The sequence below is a fragment of the Chinchilla lanigera genome, unplaced genomic scaffold (genome assembly GCF_000276665.1).
Source record: "Chinchilla lanigera isolate Chin_1 unplaced genomic scaffold, ChiLan1.0 scaffold00166, whole genome shotgun sequence".
Lineage (NCBI taxonomy): Eukaryota > Metazoa > Chordata > Mammalia > Rodentia > Chinchillidae > Chinchilla > Chinchilla lanigera.
Window position 1 is genome coordinate 563,759 of NW_004955567.1, and position 18,652 is coordinate 582,410.

Sequence of the window (18,652 nt, forward strand, 5' to 3'; positions counted from 1 at the left end):
TCCTGCCTCAGCCTCCCAGAGCGCTGGGAACACAGGCGTGCGCTGTCACACCCGGTGTGGGTTTTCCGAGCCTCAGTGCTGCCCCGATGTGCACACTCAGCTCACTCCCCGCACCGACCTCGACGTGGCAGTGAAGAGCCAGGCCGACCCTCCCTGGGCTGGGTGGTGTCCGAGGTCTTGGTTGCTGCCGCGCGCACCCTGGCGCCCATCGCCTCCTGCGCAGGGGGCCCGCGCCTGCGCAGCTCCAGGAGGGAGAGTCGGTGACTCCTGTGTTTCTTTATCTGTCTCCCATGATCTTTTCTCTCTCTTTCTTTGCAGTCGCAAAGTCTGCATAACCTAATTCGCCATCTTACCGGCGTAAAGCCAGAAGCCACTGCTGAGCTCCAGACCTCGGCTGGCGGTCGTCCTGCCCGAGCCCCGTGCCGCCAGGTCGCCAGCCTCTCCCGGCCACACAGCAAAGCACGAGCCTCCCCACGTGTGCTCCGCGCGGGCCTCCGCACCGGTGCCCACCTCCACAGGCCTTGCTCACCCAGCAGACCGCGACATTGAGACTCAGGCACAAGGGGACAGCTGCCAGGTGGCAAACTGATACACCTAATGTCAGGTGTTACAACCAACCAACCAACCCGCTGTAATCCCAGCACTCTGGGAGGCTGAGGCAGGAGGATTGCAAGTTCTCGCCTGGCAACTTGGCAAGACCCTGTCCTTTTTTTTTCTTTTCTTTTCTTTTTTTTTGGTACAGGGAATCAAACTCAGGAGGACCTTGTGCTTGCCAGACAGGCGCTGTGCTGCTGAGCTATATCCCTGGCCAAGACCCTGTTTTAAAATTAAAAATTAATTTGAAAAGGCAAAAGATGCAACTCAGTGTGAAGGCCCCAGGTTTAATCCGGAGGGAGGGAGGGAGGGGTGGGGGAGAGAGAGACAGAGAGAGGGAGAAAGAGGGAGAGAGAGAGAGGGAGAGAGAACTAGCAACCTAACTGCTTATCAGTACAGAACAGATACTGAAAACAAAGCACATACACGCACACGCTGGCGTTCTGCATGTCAGGTTAAAAAGCAGACACACACACGTTTTTACCCCGACAGAGGCGAGGACCCCGTGCGTGTGCACATTTCCTTCCCGGCGCCGGTGTGCACGGTCTGCACGAGCACACACAGCCTGTGTGTGCCCAGGGGCTGCCGGCCCCACCGTCCCCTCGGTGACTCACCTGGTGTGCGGTCCTCACTCCGACGCCGTCGTGGGAGGACACTGCCACGTGCCTGCAGTGCGTGCTGTCCACTCGCCTCAGGCGGGGCTGCTGGTGGGGCTCAGGCACAGCACTCCCCGACCTCTGTCCCCAGGGACGGGCTTTGGGGAAGGCAGTTTGCCCACTGGGCAGGAGTGGCAGGGGTGGCTTCAGATGAGCCGAGCCCATTACGTGCACTGTGCACTTTATGTTTTCTTTTTTTAGGAGGGGAGGGTTGGAAACAGAGTCTTGCTGTGCAGCCCAGGCTGGCCTCAAACTCGCTGTGATCCTCCTGCCTCAGCCTCCTGAGTGCTGGGATCACAGGCGTGCACCATCACACCTGGCATATTTGTGTTATTACTACGTGAGATTCTTGTAAGGAGCCGCCGTTTGCCCACCTCCCTCAGGTGCATGGCAGGGTCCCGCTCCCGTGGGAGTTCAATGCCCTGCCCGTCCGACGGGGCGGGAGCTCAGGGGGTGAGGCAGGACAACCAGGAAACCCAGAGGCAGCCACCTGCCGCTGCTTAGCTCCCCCTGTGTGGCCCAGGGCCGGGAACCCTGCTGTAGGGAGAGGGGAAGGAGGCGGCTTGTGGTCATCGCAGCTTTGCCTCCACCTGCAGCGTTAAGTGGAGGAGTGAGTGTTTTGCATGAGGAGCGGCTTTGAGATGCCGTTGTCCTGCGGGGCAGGAGGAGGAAGCACCTCCCCGCTGCAGGGCTGCACAGGAAGGGGAGTGCGGGGCTGGCCCCCGGGCTCTGCAAGCCCCTCGTCCTTCCACGCTGGCCGGAGCCGAGCTGACCGCAGCCCTTCCGCCCACACCGCTGCGCCTGCCGTCTGCCCCCAGCAGAGCCCAGTGCTCTAAGAAATAGGACTTTATTGGGGATTTAAAAGGCAGTTGTAGTCAGGATACAAGTTTCATCACGGAGCTCTTGCAGTGGCTCGTCTAAGACCACAGAGCAAATTAAAAACCACGTCTGTGCCACTAAGCTCACCTGACCTGGGTGGGCAGAACCACTGTCAGTGACTCTCGATCCCCAGGTACAGATGGGGCACAGGCAGCCCCACTCCCGCAGGTGTCCTCACGGGTGTCCTCACGGGTTGTCCCTCAGGTGTCCACACACCTGTCCACACAAGTGTCCACACAGGTGTCCACACGGGTTGTCCCTCAGTGTCCACACACCTGTCCACGTAGGTGTCCACGCAGGTCGTCCCTCAGGTATCCACGCAGGTGTCCACACGGGTTGTCCCTCAGTGTCCACACACCTGTCCACATAGGTGTCCACGCAGGTGTCCACACAGTGTCCATGCAGGTCGTCCCTCAGGTATCCACACAGGTGTCCACACAGGTGTCCACACAGGCCCTCCCTCAGGTCACGCAGGTCGTCCCTCAGGGGTCCTCATAGTGTCCCCTCGAGCACCCAGGTGCTCGCAGCCTGCCTCCCACCCGCCATGTCGTCCATTTCTGTCACCAGCTTTCTAAGACGGCCAGGTTAGGGTTCCGCTTTTCCTCGTCTATCAGAAGTGCCTGGGTTTTCTTATCAAAGGCAGCTTTGTTCAATCTGGTAAAATAGAGGAAAGGCTCTGGTTAGCGCACACCTTGCCCTCCTGTCCGCCATCTTTCTCTGTCCAGGACGGGCCCAGGAGCTGGTGTCACACCAAAGGGACAGGTGTGCCCGTGATCCGCAGGGCACTGATACGTGCTCAGCACCCGACGCACCCCAAAGGACAACAGCAGTGACCGCCACCCGCACCCGCACCCGGCTTTGTCGCCGTGCTCGCTTCTGTGGTGCAAACTCGCCAACCCAACCGTGGCGATTTCAAGCTGCCCACTAGATGTCACTCACGGGGCGAGGAAGAGAGGCACACGGCGCCCCCGGCCCCGAGGGAGCTGGCTCTGCTGTGTCCCTGGACGGGCAAGCGTCCAAAACCGGCGACAGACAGGGTGCCGATTCCGCAGAGAGTCAGGGTTTGGGGCAAGGAGTGAGCGAGCGGCAGGGAGGAGGGCGGCTGGCGCGGGTGCCATTTTTAAAGGGAAGACGCTGATCATTTCTGTGCACGCTGCTCCGTACACCGCCCGGCGACCTCCCAGGACGCCGTTAGGGTCCCGAGCGAGGTGAGGACACTCAGGTCATGGAAGCCGAGAGCACTCCCGGCGGGGCCAAGCCTGGGCAGCCATGAGTGGCCCCTGCACCGCGCCGCCTCCGGCCGGGCAGAGGACCCGCGGCCGCGTCTCGGTTCTCCTGCAGACCTGTACGTCGCCTGCCCCGCTGTGGGCTCTGTTTGCCCACGGCTCCCGCGTGGCCTCCTCCTGTGGGTGGGAACCGAGCTCCTAGCCCACAGCGCGCATCTCAGAGCACCCACCTGAGCAGGCCGGGGAGGGGACGCACGGCTTTGCCGAGCCATACTCGTCCCCTCAGGCGATGTGTGCGTCCCTAAGGCCCATGCCGAGAAAGCACCTGACCTTGGAGGAGGACAATCACCGGGAGAGGTGGGAGCTCCTCCGGGGTGGGCACGGGGCAGAGCTGGAGGAGATGCGGACCCTGTGACCCAGACAGGCCCACAGCCCAGCCCTCCGCTGTCAGCTGTCAGCTGTCAGTAGTCCTGCGCTCTGGTCCGAGGCCTTGGCAAGAGTCAAAATGGGGCAGAGATAGAGCCGGGCAGCCAGCATTTCTGGAGGGAGATGTCAGGGTGGACGACAAGGACGGATCCTGCGTCTACGCAGCAGGGACAGTGGGGAGTTCTGTGGCCGGGGCCGCATTAGCCCAGCACACCTGGGGCGTCCCCTGGTGAGGAGCCCTGGCCTGTGCCCGCCACCGCTGGGACCTGGTGTCGTTTGAGCAGAAGAGGATGAATGCGAAAGATACAAGCTAAGGGCGTGTGACGTCTGCTTATACATCACTTACACCACACTGTATTTATAGTTGTAGGACGCTTGTATGCCCTGGGGTAATATTATGAAAGGTTATGCATAATGTAAATTCAACTGTAGCATGTTTATCTGTACAAATATAAATTCCGTTATAAATGCAGATGCTCCTCCATTTATGACAGGGCTACACCTGACCGACCGATAGCCTGAGTCAAATACCCTAGTCAGGAATCACGCAGCACGGCGAGTCCTGGCCGCACGGAGACAGCTCGGGACGCTCACCTCTGCCTCCGGCCAGGCAAGCCACCAACACCTAACACCGGCCTGCGTGGCAATAAAATGTAGAAGAGCGCACGACTTTCAGGGTACTTCGGGGAAGTGAAAGTCGGACCGCTTGTGCCAGGGTCACGCTGGAAAGCTGCGCCCAGGGGCCGTGTGCCGCCGCGCACTGTGCAAACGGAGTTACGCGCTGTAACCCGCTCGGCGATGGTGTCCAGCGCCACAGACCGCGGCACCCACCGCTCGCCAGCACCAGCACCAGCGCCAGTACCAGCGGGGTGAGGCCTTGGCCTCCCCCTCCTCCTGCAGTGGCCCCAGCGGGGGTGACAGATCTCCGCAGATAGCAGGAGGATGAAGAAGGGGAGAGCGGACCGCAGGGGACAGAAGAACGCGGATGCGCTGCGCCGCGAGCCCCCCAGGCTGAGCTGAGCACTGCGCGCTGCCGACGCGGCTGACACAGATCAAGGTTGAAAGAGGAAAAGCGCCACACGCAGCAAGGCTGCACTGTGGGGCTGCACAGCGGGCCTCGTGGAGCCCAGGACTCTCCCTGCCGAAGGGGGCCATGCCAGCTCACCCAAGCACCCGCAGGGTGCACTCGGGGTGCCTCAGGCCCTCGCACAGCACCGCCACCCCACAGTGGTCCAGGGGATTCTGAATCAGGCTCAGCGTGGTCAGAGTCTTGCTGCTGGTGAGCATGTCAGCGAGGTCCTCGCAGCAGGCACCGGTCAGGCCGCAGTCGTCCAGCCTGCGAGAGAACATGGCGTGAGAGGCGGCCCCGGCCAAGCCGGCCATAGCCTCAGGCACGGTGACAGCCGCTGTCCTCACACAGACATCCTGCTCGGTCACAGACGTGGCCACCACTGTCCGTTCGCTTCTGGGTCCCTGCCCATGGCAGGGGAACTGGGCTCGTTCCTCTGAGCGCGCGTCCCCGCCTGGGCTGGGCTGGCCTTGTCCCTCCCTTGGGCACTGCAACACCAGGACCGGAGGCTGTGCGTTCTGAGCACCCACTTCCCGTCCCTTGGGCTCCCGAGATGCAGCTGGGGCCAAACTACGTCCCCACGACTTCCACGTTGACGTCCTGCCCCAGGGCCTCTGAACGGGACTGTGCTGGGAGCCAGAGTACGTACGAGGCGTCAGGGTGAGAGCGGACATGAGGTAGCCCCACACTGTGTGACTGGTCCTTTCGAGAGGAGCGTTAGCCACAGGACACGCGAGCGGGAAGGGGGGCGAAGGGCAGGGAGGGACAGGCACCCACAGGCCCTGAGGGGCCCTGGAATCAGAGCCCATCCCTGGGACACCAGGCCTCACACGAGACAGCAGAGCTCTATGCCCGCGGCACTCGGTCCGTGACGCTCTGCGGTGCAACTGGAGTAAGTGAGTGTGGCCACCAGGCCCAGCAGCCCAGGCCCAGCCGGGCTTCTGATGGTGCCTGCCCGAAATCCCAGCACGTGGGAGGCTGAGGCAGGAGCATCACGAATTTGAGCCCAGTGTGGGCAACTTCATGAGACCTTGTTAAAAGGGTTGGGGATGCAGTGCAGTTCAGTGGGAAGGTGCTGGGTTTGACCTCCAGCACTACTAAAAAAAATCCCAGGCTCCCAGTTAGATGACAAGTGGCCCCATCGCCCCCGGGGTCCCCAGCTGATGGCTGGCCAGACTCACCCCTGGCAGCGAGGCCAACCGGGACCCTGTGCCCAGGAACCCAGCTCTCCAGTCACGCAGGGTTGCTGAGTGGCTGTGCAGCCTCGCCGAGCACCGTGTCGCCCCGGTGGGAGTCCTCCTCCTGTCCAGCTCTCCCCTCACAGTTGTCCCCCGACAGCTGGCCACCCACGGAGCCCTAGCTGCAAAATGCGGTACCCACCCCAGGTTCTCCAGGCGGCAGCCAGGCTGCGCCACGGCACCACACAGCAGCTTCACGCCGGTGTCGCCCAGGTGGTTCTTCGCGAGCAGCAGGCTGGTCAGGTTCTGGTTGCTGGTGAGGACAGCTGCCAGGTCTCTGCAGCCGCCTGCCGTGATGGAGCACTGCATCAAACTGCAGGAACAGTGGGGAAGGAAGGAGCTTTGGGATGGCGTGATGTGGTGCGGTGTCCAGCCAGGGGCCGCAGCGTCACCGCGGAGGAGCTGTTGCCTCCCAGCCCTGAGCACCACTGGAACCATGAGCCAGAGACAGACTGAGGGCGCTGTGGCCCACGCAGGAGCCGGGAGCACCAAGGGGGCGAGAGGAGGCCTGGGTGATGCCAGCTGTGTAGACCACGGGGCGGGAACCCAAGGCTGAGACTCACTGGAGGAGCAGGGCCAGCACGCGGCCACCACTGGAAGATATCTGAGGCTCCCAATCACAGCAGACCTGAGGCTGTGCCCCAGCAGCTCCTCTGGGGTGTACGCTGTGAAGGACAGCATGGGCCCTGTGTGTGCAGCGCCGTGCCTTGCTTGGTAACACTGGGAACCCACGCTGCACACAGACACTTGCAGCCATGGCTCCGAGAGTAGGCACGGGGACAGGGGCCTTGGAGCAGGACCCACTGTGGAGAGGCCTCCACAGCAGGTGTGCTTATCCCCAGGTACAAACAAAATGAGATAGCCCAAACCAGTGAGACACAGGTGTGGACTGCGCCACTGGTTGGTGGAGGAGAGCTCAGCTGTGGACACCACAGAGAGCTTGTCCCACCAAACGGGGAGGATTTCACACCCTCTTCCCCCAGCAGGGGCAGGTAACTGTCCTCACTACAAAAAGCTCCAAAGTGGGGGATCCATCCTGGATTTGTTTTGTGTTTGTTGGTTGATTTTTAGTTTGGGATGTGTTTGGGATGTGTGTGTGTGTGTGTGTGTGTGTGTGTGTGTATGTGTGTGTGTATTAGTTTCTGCCTTTGCTCTGTCCTATGCTGTATTATTTTGTCATGTTTTATATCAGTGGTTGTTTTGTAGGATTATCTAAGTTTGTTTTACTGTTAGCTCAGTACTTGGATCCAGTCATCTCTTTATCTCTTCTCTCACTTCCCAATTATCTTCCCTTTCTATCTTTCTTTATTTTTCTTATATTTTCTTCTGTCTCTCTGCCTTTCTCCCTTTTTCATCTAAAGATACTATTAATATATAAAATTAGTATAAATAACAGTATTAACATAATACTAACATAAAAATATAAACTAGTATTAATATAAAATTATTAATGTAGAAAATTATTATTAATCAGAATATCATTAATTTTTTTTCTTACCTATTGTATATTATTACATTCCCTGTCTTTTCTTGATCTTAAAACAACAAGAGTTTTTTTTCTTTCTGGTACCAGGAATCGAACTCACAACCTTGCACTTGCCAGGCAGGTGCTGTGCTGCTGAGCTAAATCCCCAGCCCGAGTTGTTTTTGGTAGTTTTCTCCCCTCCCAAAGCAATGCTGGGGACCAAACCTCACTTGCAGAACAGTCTGAGTGGGCTCTGTCCCAGGGAGACACCTGGTCCAGGGCATCACAAGGAGAGAGCCTCTAACTAAAGTGACCTGCAACCCCCCAGGGGAGACATCCTTACCCGCTGGTCCGCCAACCTCAAGACAGAACACAAGAGCTGTGAGAAGACAAAGCAACGAGATGCTCCAAAGAGTCACAGCTCTCTAAAACCAAAAACCATGGGTACTAAATGGATGAAATTCCACACAAAGGACTAAAAACTGATCGTTAAAGTGATCAGTGAGATCAGAGGAGACGCACATAAGCAGCTGAATGAATTCAGGAAGACAATGTGGGCTGGGAAAGACCACTTCGGTAAAGAAACAGGTTCTGAGAAACAACAAGCAGAAAGCCCGGAGATGAAAACCTGATTAGATAAAGAAAAACTCAACCAAAAATCTCGACAGAGGTAGACAGCAACAACACACAGATCATTCAAGAGCTTTCGGACAACTCTGAATGACTGCATCTCCCACTCTCTGGCCTCAAGGAGGACAAGAAAATACGGGCAATGGCACAGAAACCTGCTACTGAAATGGAGTGGGAAATTCCCCAGACTGGAGGGTGAGAAGGATGCGCAGGTGAAGGAGGCATTTAGAACCCCACATAGACTTGACCAGAGAGGAAACTGCCCGAAATTCAGAGTAAAGAAAGAATTTTAAAGCTGTTAGAAATGCCAAATAACTTACAAGGACAAACCCTTCTGAATAACAGCAGAATTCTCAACAGAAACTTTAAAGTCTAGGAGGGCTTGGAATGATGTATTTCTAACCCTGAAAGAAAATAATGTCTAACCCAGATTACTAGGCCATGCATGACTATTGCTCAAAATCGAAGAACAAGTAAGACCTTCCAAGATAAGTATAAACTACAGAAATTCATGACCATCAAGCCAGTGCTACAGAACAAACTTAAGGAAATCCTAAAGATGGGGGAAGGTGACAACCACTATCTGAGACCCGGAGGAGCTGAGTTGAGGGCTTCTAACCCCTCTGTCCGTAGCCACAGACTCTGCAGCCCACCCAGAGGCCCTGGTGAGAAGGACTGGTCGCCAGCGTCAAACACGAAGGACCCACCTCAGTGTCTTCAGCATGCAGGTCGGGTATCTCAGGGCCTCACAGAGAACCTTCAGCCCCTCGTCCCTCAGGGTGTTCAGGCTGAGGTCCAGGTGGGTCAGGCTTTTGCTGGTCAGGAGCACTTCAGCGAGGTAGTCCCAGCACCAGTTACTGAGGTAGCAGAAGGCCAGCCTTTGGGGACAAAACATGGAAGGGCACAGCGCAGTGAGGGGAAAAGTAACATTTCCAACAGGAAAGGTAAGTTTCTATAACCTGACACCCAGGACCTGCAAGAGAAACCCAGAGCTCGTGGCTTACCTGAAAACATCTCCCTTCATTTTTTCTTACATGACAGAAGGGTTAGAAAATGGAACTGATAAAGTAATTCATAAGAAAAACTATGGTGTAAAACAGCACAGCAAATACTGCTGAAAGTGCTTAAATTCCAGTTCTAATTCTACACCGTGTGCCGCTCACACACACTACACTCAGCTCTCCGCGGTCATCCCTTGCTGGGTTGGGAAAGTGTATTGGTTTCCTCCCATGTAAAACCCTCGTATTACTTAATTCTGTTACTCTTGAAAATCATCGTAGTTTCGTGGCTTCCTAAAAAGGATGCATGTTCACTCTGGAACGTTTGTGAGGTACAGAAAAGTGTAGAGACTGCACACCCGCGATGCATGAGCTATACAGGGCCTCTAGATATTTAAGTTTTCTGGCATTTTATATTTACAAAAATTAACTGTCAACATTTAGGGTTTTTTTGTTTTTGTTTTTGTTTTGAGACAAGGTCTTGCTATGTAGCCCAGGCTGGCATCAAACTCTTGGCTATCCTCCTGCCTCAGCCTCTCGAGTGCTGGGATTGCAAGTGTGCACTACCGTGCCTGGCTCTTGTTAACATTTAGATAAAAGTAAAATTTTATGTAAAATCCTAGTTTCCAATGTCTACTGCAAATTGAGCTGCCTGGCAATATGGAGTCCTTGGCCACATATAGACCCCTGACAGGCTGGGATGGAGAGACAGCTGCTTCCAGGGTGGGGCCTGTGCACACCAGGCCTGCAGTGCCTGGGCCTCCTCCACCCTCCATTAACCAGGGCAGCCAGGCATTCACACTGGGGAGAACAAGAACTTGCGGAAAACCAAGCTATCAAGGAACTCACAGTGTTAAATCTTGTCTCTTCCTGCTAAAAATTACATTTGGAAATCTAGATTTACCCATGTTTTCTATTTTTTCAATTATAAGTGAGCACTTAATGAAATGATTTCATAGTAGTGGTTATTTACTTTTAAATTGTCATAATTGATTGTAGTTTGCACATGCTCTATAACATTTTCTATGTGTTCAGTATTTCTCTGTTTTAAAACAATGTCTTCGGGGCTGGGGATTTAGCTCAGCGGCAAAAGCGCCTGCCTGGCAAGCGCAAGGTCGTGAGTTCGGTTCCCGGTACCGGAGAAAAACCAAAAAAATAAATAAATAAATAAAAATAAAATAAAACAATGTCTTCTTGAGTTGGGGGAATAGCTGAGTAGCATGGTGCCTGCCTGGCAAGCGTGAGGCCCTGAGTTTGATTCCTGTCTTCAAACAACAACAACAACAAAACAATGTCTTCTTCTACCAGCTGCTGGAAAACATTGAGAATTAACTGTTGTGCTTTTCATTAATAGGAATCAAAGAAATACTGAGATACTAATAATATTATATATTTATGATACCATGAACAGTTTATATACTGTGTCATAAACCTTTTGCGTTATTTTACTTTTAGTATATTACTAGATCTAAAATTGAAATTAAAATAATTCATTTAAAACGTTTAGTTTAAGGCCAGGCATAGTGGTGCATGCCTGTAATCCCAGCACTCAGGAGGCTGACAGGAGGATCGTTGGGAGTTTGAAGCCAGCCTGGGCTATAGAGTGAGCTCAAGGCCAGCCTGAGCTGCATAGCAAGACCCTGTCTCAAAAAGACAAAAAAAAAAATGTTTAGTTTACATTAGTAAGTCCTCCTAGATGTTTATATTTATCACCTATTTCTGGTTATCCCACTGTAATTGTATTTTTATATCCAGATGTTCATTGCAATACAGGCAATTATTTCTTTGTTGACTTGTGTAATCTCTTCTGACACTTTTCATATCACACACACATACATATATAAAAAACTGTACATATTACATATCGGAGATGAGCAATCAACAGCTCACCTCTTTTCCTCCTCTGTGTTCTGTGCACTCTGCTTTTCAAGGTTAGCCCACTTATCCATCCTATAATCACAAGAGCACACTCAGCAGTAAATGGGGACATGAGGCCTGGGGACATCTTGCTCTGTAACTATCCTGAGCGTGGTAGAGACCAGTCAGTGTTACCAACACGTGTGGTACGCGTTGTGGATCTTCCGTTTTGTCTGAGATCTGAAAAACTTAGTCACAAGTCGTCCCTCAGTGCCCAGGGAGGGTCAGTGCCGGTACCTGCCCCCGTGGGTGTCAAAGTCTCTGATGGGAAAGGATGAGGGGTTTGCATGGAACCCACGCACGTCCCCTGCACGCTCTGGATGGACGACGGCTCGTGTATACTGTACTGTAAATGCTACATAAACAATCATCACACTGCCAGTTAGGGAATAAAGACAAGGAAAGCAATCTGCAGCTGTTCAGTGCAGAAACAAATTTCACCCAGAATACTTTTGACCCACAGTTAGTGGAATCCACAGAGGTGGCACCGCGGACGCGGAGGGCCTGCTGCACACGCCTGTGTGCAGATGATCTCACCCGCCACCCACGCGACGTGGAGGACAGGTGTGTGACCTTCCTTCTGCCGTGCACAGAGCGGCTCATGGACCTGGGGGAGGCTAAAGCACTCACTGGAGGGGACAGGGGGCAAGTGTGAGCGTGTGTGGGAACCCCAGGTCAGCTTTTCCACCTCCGCTGCGGTCCCGCTATTGGACAGAGCAGGGGCCCCAGGCCCCGTCACCCGCCCGCAGGCTCTCCACAGGGCAGCCTCCCACACTTACACCAGGAACTGCAGGGTGCAGTCGGGGTGGCACAGGGCCTTGCAGAGGGTGCGCACCCCCTTCTTCAGGAAGTTGGAGGCGAGGTTCAGTTGCTTCAGCTTCCTGCCCTCCATCAGGATGGAGGCGAAGGCCTTGCAGTCCTCAGCCGTCAGCTTGCAATTCACCAGCCTGCAGCAAGGGAGAAACGTGACACTTGGGGGCCTCTGTTGCCGCGACGCAGTCCTCTTCCTGATCTTATGAGCATCAGGACGCAGACTCTGCCTCGTTCAGGGCCTCCCTCTCAATCCCCCTCGGCCCATTACCCACACAGGAGGCAGCCTGAGGCCCGTCCAGGCTCTGATGTGCCCGTGCTTGGTGCGTCCTCTCGCTGCTCTTGCAGAGAAGCCCCGACTACGCGACGGGACCCACGAGGCCTCTACCTGTTCCCAGGTCCCTGTGTCCTAGCTATCCCAGGGACTCCTAGTTTTGGTCCACATCAGCTTTTATTCTTCAAGGTATCCAAGTGTGCTGTCCGCAGCTCACCCCCTGCATCTCCTGTCTGCTTGGGGCTCCTACACCTGCTCGCCTGAGGGGATGCTCTTCCCTGGGCTGTGGTCAGACAGGTCCCATCATTCACACAGCCTTCTGCAGAGAAGCCCTGAGTGGACTCCAGCAAGGCTCATTATTTGTTGATCTGCCAAGTTCACCTGTGCCAACAGCCATTGTGCTTATCTATCCCCTTGAGCACGCTCCGTACTGCTGGCTGTCACACGTACGACTAACCGAAGCCCACAGAGAACAGAATAAAGAGGTAAACAGTTAAGGTCACTGCCTAAATAGGAAGGTCAGCTCCAAGGCCCCCAGTCCACACCTCCTAACATCTCACCTAGATGATTCTGTAGCAGTGCATGGGTTGAGAGCTCTTTCTAGCCTTAGGAGATTATTTTCAGGGGGTTAAAAATGAGGAGTTGGCTGACCTCACATAGTACTCAAAAATTAATTCAAAATGTATCATAAGCTTAAATGTAAGAGTTCAAACAATGAAAACTTGTTGAAGACAATAAGGCAGTTAATTTTAATGGCCTTCAGTGAGTTAGGTGATCCTTTTGTTATGATCCATATCTAAATGTCCCCCCCAAAGCCTCATGCAGTCTTAGGGTTTCTTGCGGGGTGGCTGAGTCTAGAGCACGTGACTGATTTTTAGCGTAATGCTGGGAATAAGGGTGGGTGACTGCTGGATCAGTCCACTGATTGGACTGGCACCACCCTAATCCTGGCAGACTGGATACAATATAAGGGACAGGAAGAGGCCTGTCTGCTCTCTCTTGTTGTTTTTGCTGTCTTCTGTAGTCATGAACTGTTGCCCTCTGCCATGTGTCACCCTGCCGTGGAGCCAGCTGATTATGGATTGAAACCTCTACAGACTGTGAGCTAATAAACCTTTCCCCCTTTAACTTTGGGTGTTGGGTATTTTGTCTCAGTAACAAGAAAACTAATTAAGACACCTTTCTTACATATTATACCACAGGCACAAAAACAAAACAAAAAATAAATTGCAAGTAAAAAGATACCAAATCTGCCAGGGATATAGCTCAGCGGCACAAGTGCCTGCCTGGCAATCACAAGGTCCTGAGTTCAATTCCCAGTACAAAAAAAAAAAAAAAAAAAAAGAAAGATACCAAATCGTATATCTTTCATATCACTAAACTTGTATCCAGAATATATAAGAAAAATTCATGAAGCAGCTGTTGGAGGGCACTAAGAAGATTAACCTAAAGCTGACTGAAGTTAGAGAAAAACTAAAAGGTAACAGATAAGGAATAAATTTTTTTTTTACAGAAATAATAATGGAAAACTTCCCAAGTATAAGGAAAGAGTTCAACACGTGGGAAGTGAGGCTGACGGAGTCCAACCAACCATGATGAAAAAGGAGCTCCCCATAACACATTACAATTAAAATGCCAGATATCCAATAAAACAACAGCTTTAAAATCTATAAGAGAAAAACAAAAAATTCACATAGAAAGGTAAGCCCATTAGAATTACAACAAGCTTTTCAACACAAACTTTAAAGGCCAAAAGAACTTGGAGTGAAATATTTCAAACCCAAAAGCAAATAAATCCTATATCAGATTAACATATCCAACAAAACTTTCTTTCTAAACAAATGGAGAGGGGCTGGGGATTTAGCTCAGTGGCAAAGCGCCTGCCTGGCAAGTGCAAGGTCGTGAGTTCGGTTCCCGGTACCGGAGAAAAAACAAACAAACAAACAAACAAAAACAAACAAATAAACAAATGGAGAAATAAGGACATTCCATGAAAAAGATCAGCTCAAGAGATTTATAAACACCAAACTGGCTGTCCAGAAAGTACTCAAGAATATTCTAGGCAGAGACAGTGAAGCCAGCAAAGCCAAAAATCCAGATGCAACAAGCACATCAAGCAAGGCAAATAGAGAAACAAATAAACAAACAAGAAAAAAAAAACAAGAAAAAGAAAACAAACAAACAAAACACAAAAGAGTCACTAGTAGAAAAATAGTGCAATAACAATAATAAATCAATAGCTTTTAATATTAACTCTCAGTGTTAATGGCTTCAATTCTCTGATTAAAAACCAGGGATTGGCAGACTGGTTCAGAAAATAGAATCCAACAGTCTACTGCATTCAAGAAACTCATCTAATCCAAAAAGATATTCATAGACTAAAAATCAAGGGATGGAAAATAAGATTCCATGCACCAAAAACAAGAAAGTGTAGCATTTTACTCTCAGACAAAGTGAACTTCAAGCTAAAGCTGATCAGAAGGGACAACGAATGTCATTAGATACTAGTTAAGGGAATAATCCAACAAAAATATGTATGCACTGGGTACAGGAGCACCTACCTTCATAAAATAAGTACTGCTGGACATAAAAGGTCAAAGTAACACTAACACAATTATAGAGGGTGGTCTCAATACTCCACTTTCACAGGGATACACATCCATTAAACCACAAAATCATTAAATATCAGTGCTAAACCACATAATCAAACAAATGGACTCAGTAGATATCTACAGAGTGTTCTTCTTGCTACACCAAAGTGCACATTCTTCTTAGCATCACATGGAACTTCCTTCAAAATAGACCACATATTAGTCATACAGCCTGCTTAAATATAAAAGAATTGAAATCATGTCATGTTTGCTATCAGACCATTGTGCAATCAAATTAATAATCACAAAGGAAACCACAGAAAATTTAGAAATAGCTGGAAATTTATTAACACACTCCTGAATACCAAATGTGGCACAGAAGAAATCAAGCAAAAAATCAAACCTTTTCTGGACTCAAATGCCACACAACACAGCACAACCAGTGAGGTAGAAAGAAAGCAGTCCTAACGGGGACGCTCACTGCAGTCAGTGCTCACATTGGAAAACCAGAGCAAGCTCAAATGCATAAACTGATGAGGAACCTTGAGATACTCAAAAACAACATCAATCCAAGCCACACTGAAACTGAGGGTGGAAATCATAATGATCAAAGTAGAGATTAATGAAATCAAGACTAAAAAGAAAAACAATACAAGGAAATAACAAATCAAAGAGCTGGTTCGTTGAAAGGATAACTGGAAAATACTGAAGAAATGGCAAGATTCTTAGACCCACGTGAATTACCAAGACTAAATCAAGAACGCATAAAAACTTTGAGCAATCCAATAACAAACAATAAAGTTGAGGCAATAATAATAATAATAAAAGCACCAGGGATATAACTCAGTGGCACACTTCCTGCCTGGCAAGTGCAAGGTCCTCAGTTCAATTCCTGGTACCAAAAAAAAATTTTTTTCAAGCCTAATAACTAAAAAAGCCCAGGACCTGAGGGATTCCCTGCCAAATTCTACAGAATCTTTAGGTCTTTATATCCCAATACACCTCAAACTCTTTCATAAAACCGAAAGAGAAGGAGTGCTTCCTGGAAGCCAGCATCACTTTGATCCCCAAACCAGACAAAGATCTGACTAACAAAGAAAACTAAAGACCAATCTGCATGATGAACATAGAGCAGAAATCCTCAATACGATATTGGCAAATAAAATGCAACGTGTCATCAAAAGGATCATACATCATGGTCAAGCAGGTTTCACTCAGGGTTGCAAGGATGATTCAACATACACAAACCAATAAATGTAACACACCACATAAACAGAAGCAAGGATCAAATCAACAGACACAGAAGTCTTTTGACAAAATCCAACACCTCTTCGTGATAAAAACCCTGAAGAAAATAGGTATAGCAAGACATTACTTGAATCTGATAATAAAATCATTTATGACAAACCAATGGCCAACATCATATTAAACGGGGAAAAACTGAAAGCTTTCCCTCTAAAATCAGCAACAACACAGGAAGCCTACTATCTCAACTTCTTTTTTGTTTTTTTTTTGTTTTTTGGTTTTTTGGTTTTTCTCCGGTACCGGGAACCGAACTCACGACCTTGCGCTTGCCAGGCAGGCGCTTTTGCCGCTGAGCTAAATCCCCAGCCCCCTATCTCAACTTCTGTTCTACATCACACTTGAAGTATTAGCCAGAGCAATCAGGCAAGAGAAAGAAAAAAAGGGTGATGTCTAGGAAAGAAAGTCTTCAAATTATCATTATTTACAGATAATATATGACACTCTACATAGAAGACCCAAAGAATTCCACCAAAAACTCTTATAATTAATAACCAATTCCAGCAATATAGCAGGCTATGAAATCAACTCATGAAAATACCATTTGTATACATCAATAATGAACTCACTGAGAAAGAAGTTAGGAAAGCAATGCAATTTACAATGCATCAAGAAAAATTAAAATACCTAGGAATTAAATACCTAAATAAGGAAGTGAAAGACCTGTACAATGAATGCTACAGAACTCTGAAAAAGGAGATTAAAGAAGACATGTAGGGGGCTGGGGATTTAGCTCAGCGGCACAGTGCCTGCCTGGCAAGCGCAAGGTCATGAGTTCGATTCTTGGTACCAGAAAAAAAAAATAAAATAAAATAAAGAAGACATGAAAAAAATGGAAAGGTGTCTCCTTTTCATGGATAGGAAAAACCAATATTGTCAAAATGGCCATACTCCCAAAACTGATCTGCAGATTGAATGCAATATCAATAAAAATACCAGCAGTATTCCCCACAGAACTAGAGAAAACAATCTCAAAATTCGTATGGTACTAGAAGAGACCCAAAATAGCAAAAGCAATCCTGGGTAACAAGAGTAAAGCAGCCCAGGTGTGGTGGCACACGCCTCTAATCACAGCTGTCAGGAGGGTGAGGCAGGAGGATCACCGGGGATTCGAGACCAGCACGGGCTACACAGTGAGTTGAAGGCCAACCTGAGCTACATAGAGAGACCCTGTCTCGAAAGAAAAAAAGAAAAGAGCAAAGCAGGAGGCATCACAATACTTGGCTTCAAACTGTACTACAAAGCAACAGTGATAAAAATGGCATGGTGCTGGAACAAAAATGGACATGAGGATCAGTGAAACAGGACACAGGACACAGAAGCATCCCCAGACACATTCAGCAACTTCATCTTCTACAAAGAAGTCAAAAACACACATTGAAGGAAAGCAAATGGTGCTGGGAATATCGGCCATCTGTGTGCAGATCGAAGCTGGACCTATATCCTTCACCATGTACTAAACTGAAGTTAAAATGGATTAAAGATTTAAACATTCAAATGGAAACAGTGAACCTATGGAAGATAAAATAGGTAAAACTCTTAAAGTCATAGGTGTAGGCAAGGACATCTGAAGAGGATTCTAGCGGCACAAAAAATCACACCAAGAATCAACAAATGAGCTTATACCAAATTAAAAAGCTTTGCTCAGCAATGGAAACAATCAACAGAGTAAAGAAACAACCTACAGAGTGGGCAAATTTTTTTGCCAGCTATTCTTCGGACAGAAGACTAATATCTAGACTATATAAAGAACTCAAAAAATCAAACTCCCCTAAATAAAAGACCCAATCAAAAAATAGGCAAGTGAAATGAATAGAGACTTCTCAGAAGAATAAATACAAATGCCAATAAACATATGAAAAATGTTCAACATCTTTGGCCATTAGGAAAATGCAACTTAAAACAATACTATGATTTCATCTTATACCAGAAAGAATGGCAATCTTTAAGAAATTAAATAATAACGGGTGTTGGTGAGGCCTTGGTGAAGAAAGGAATCCTTCAACATTGTTGGGTGGAATGGAAAATAGTATAACTATTACGGAAATCAGGAGATTTCTCAAACAACTAACAAAACAAACAAAACACCATTTGACCCAGCTATTCCCATCCTAGGTGTCTTTCCAAAAGAGCTAACGACATCATATTGCAGTGAGACAGGCATAGCCATGTTTATTGCCACACAATTTTTAACAGCTAAGTCCTGCAAGCAGCCTGTATGTCCATCAACACTAAAATGGAATAAGAAAATGTGGCATTTATACATAATGGAATACTATCCAGCTATAAAAAAGGATAAACTGGATACATTTGTAGGAAAATGGATGCACCTGGAAAATGTAATGTTTTTTTTTTTTTTTTGACAGAGTAAACAATGATGCCATTTATTCAAAATGTTTACTCCAAGAAATATGTATATATAAAAAAATAAAGACAATTACAGCACTAAACCAGGCGCCTTCGACCAAATCACAACGTCCTCTTTGATCCCCGTCCACCTCGGCCCCTTCTCGGACCCCCCCTTCCGGACCTGGAAGGCTGCGGGACACTGCAGGGCGGCCAGGCCCCTCCCTGCTC

The 18,652-nt window shown here is 49.5% G+C and overlaps 1 protein-coding gene across 1 annotated transcript in view; it reads right to left on the reverse strand.

Moving 5' to 3' along the window:
- Positions 1 to 2,342: 2,342 nt before the first annotated feature.
- Nlrp4 (NLR family, pyrin domain containing 4) overlaps positions 2,343 to 18,652 on the reverse strand; it is a 26,647-nt gene continuing 10,337 nt past the window's right edge. Inside the window, exons 5-9 of the mRNA XM_005413296.2 lie at positions 11,878 to 12,045; positions 8,891 to 9,061; positions 6,231 to 6,401; positions 4,947 to 5,117; positions 2,343 to 2,783 (exon numbers count right to left, since the gene is read on the reverse strand). Of these exons, the coding sequence (XP_005413353.1) occupies positions 2,690 to 2,783; positions 4,947 to 5,117; positions 6,231 to 6,401; positions 8,891 to 9,061; positions 11,878 to 12,045 (775 nt within the window). The 3' untranslated portion in view covers positions 2,343 to 2,689. The remainder of the gene's footprint in view (positions 2,784 to 4,946; positions 5,118 to 6,230; positions 6,402 to 8,890; positions 9,062 to 11,877; positions 12,046 to 18,652) is intronic.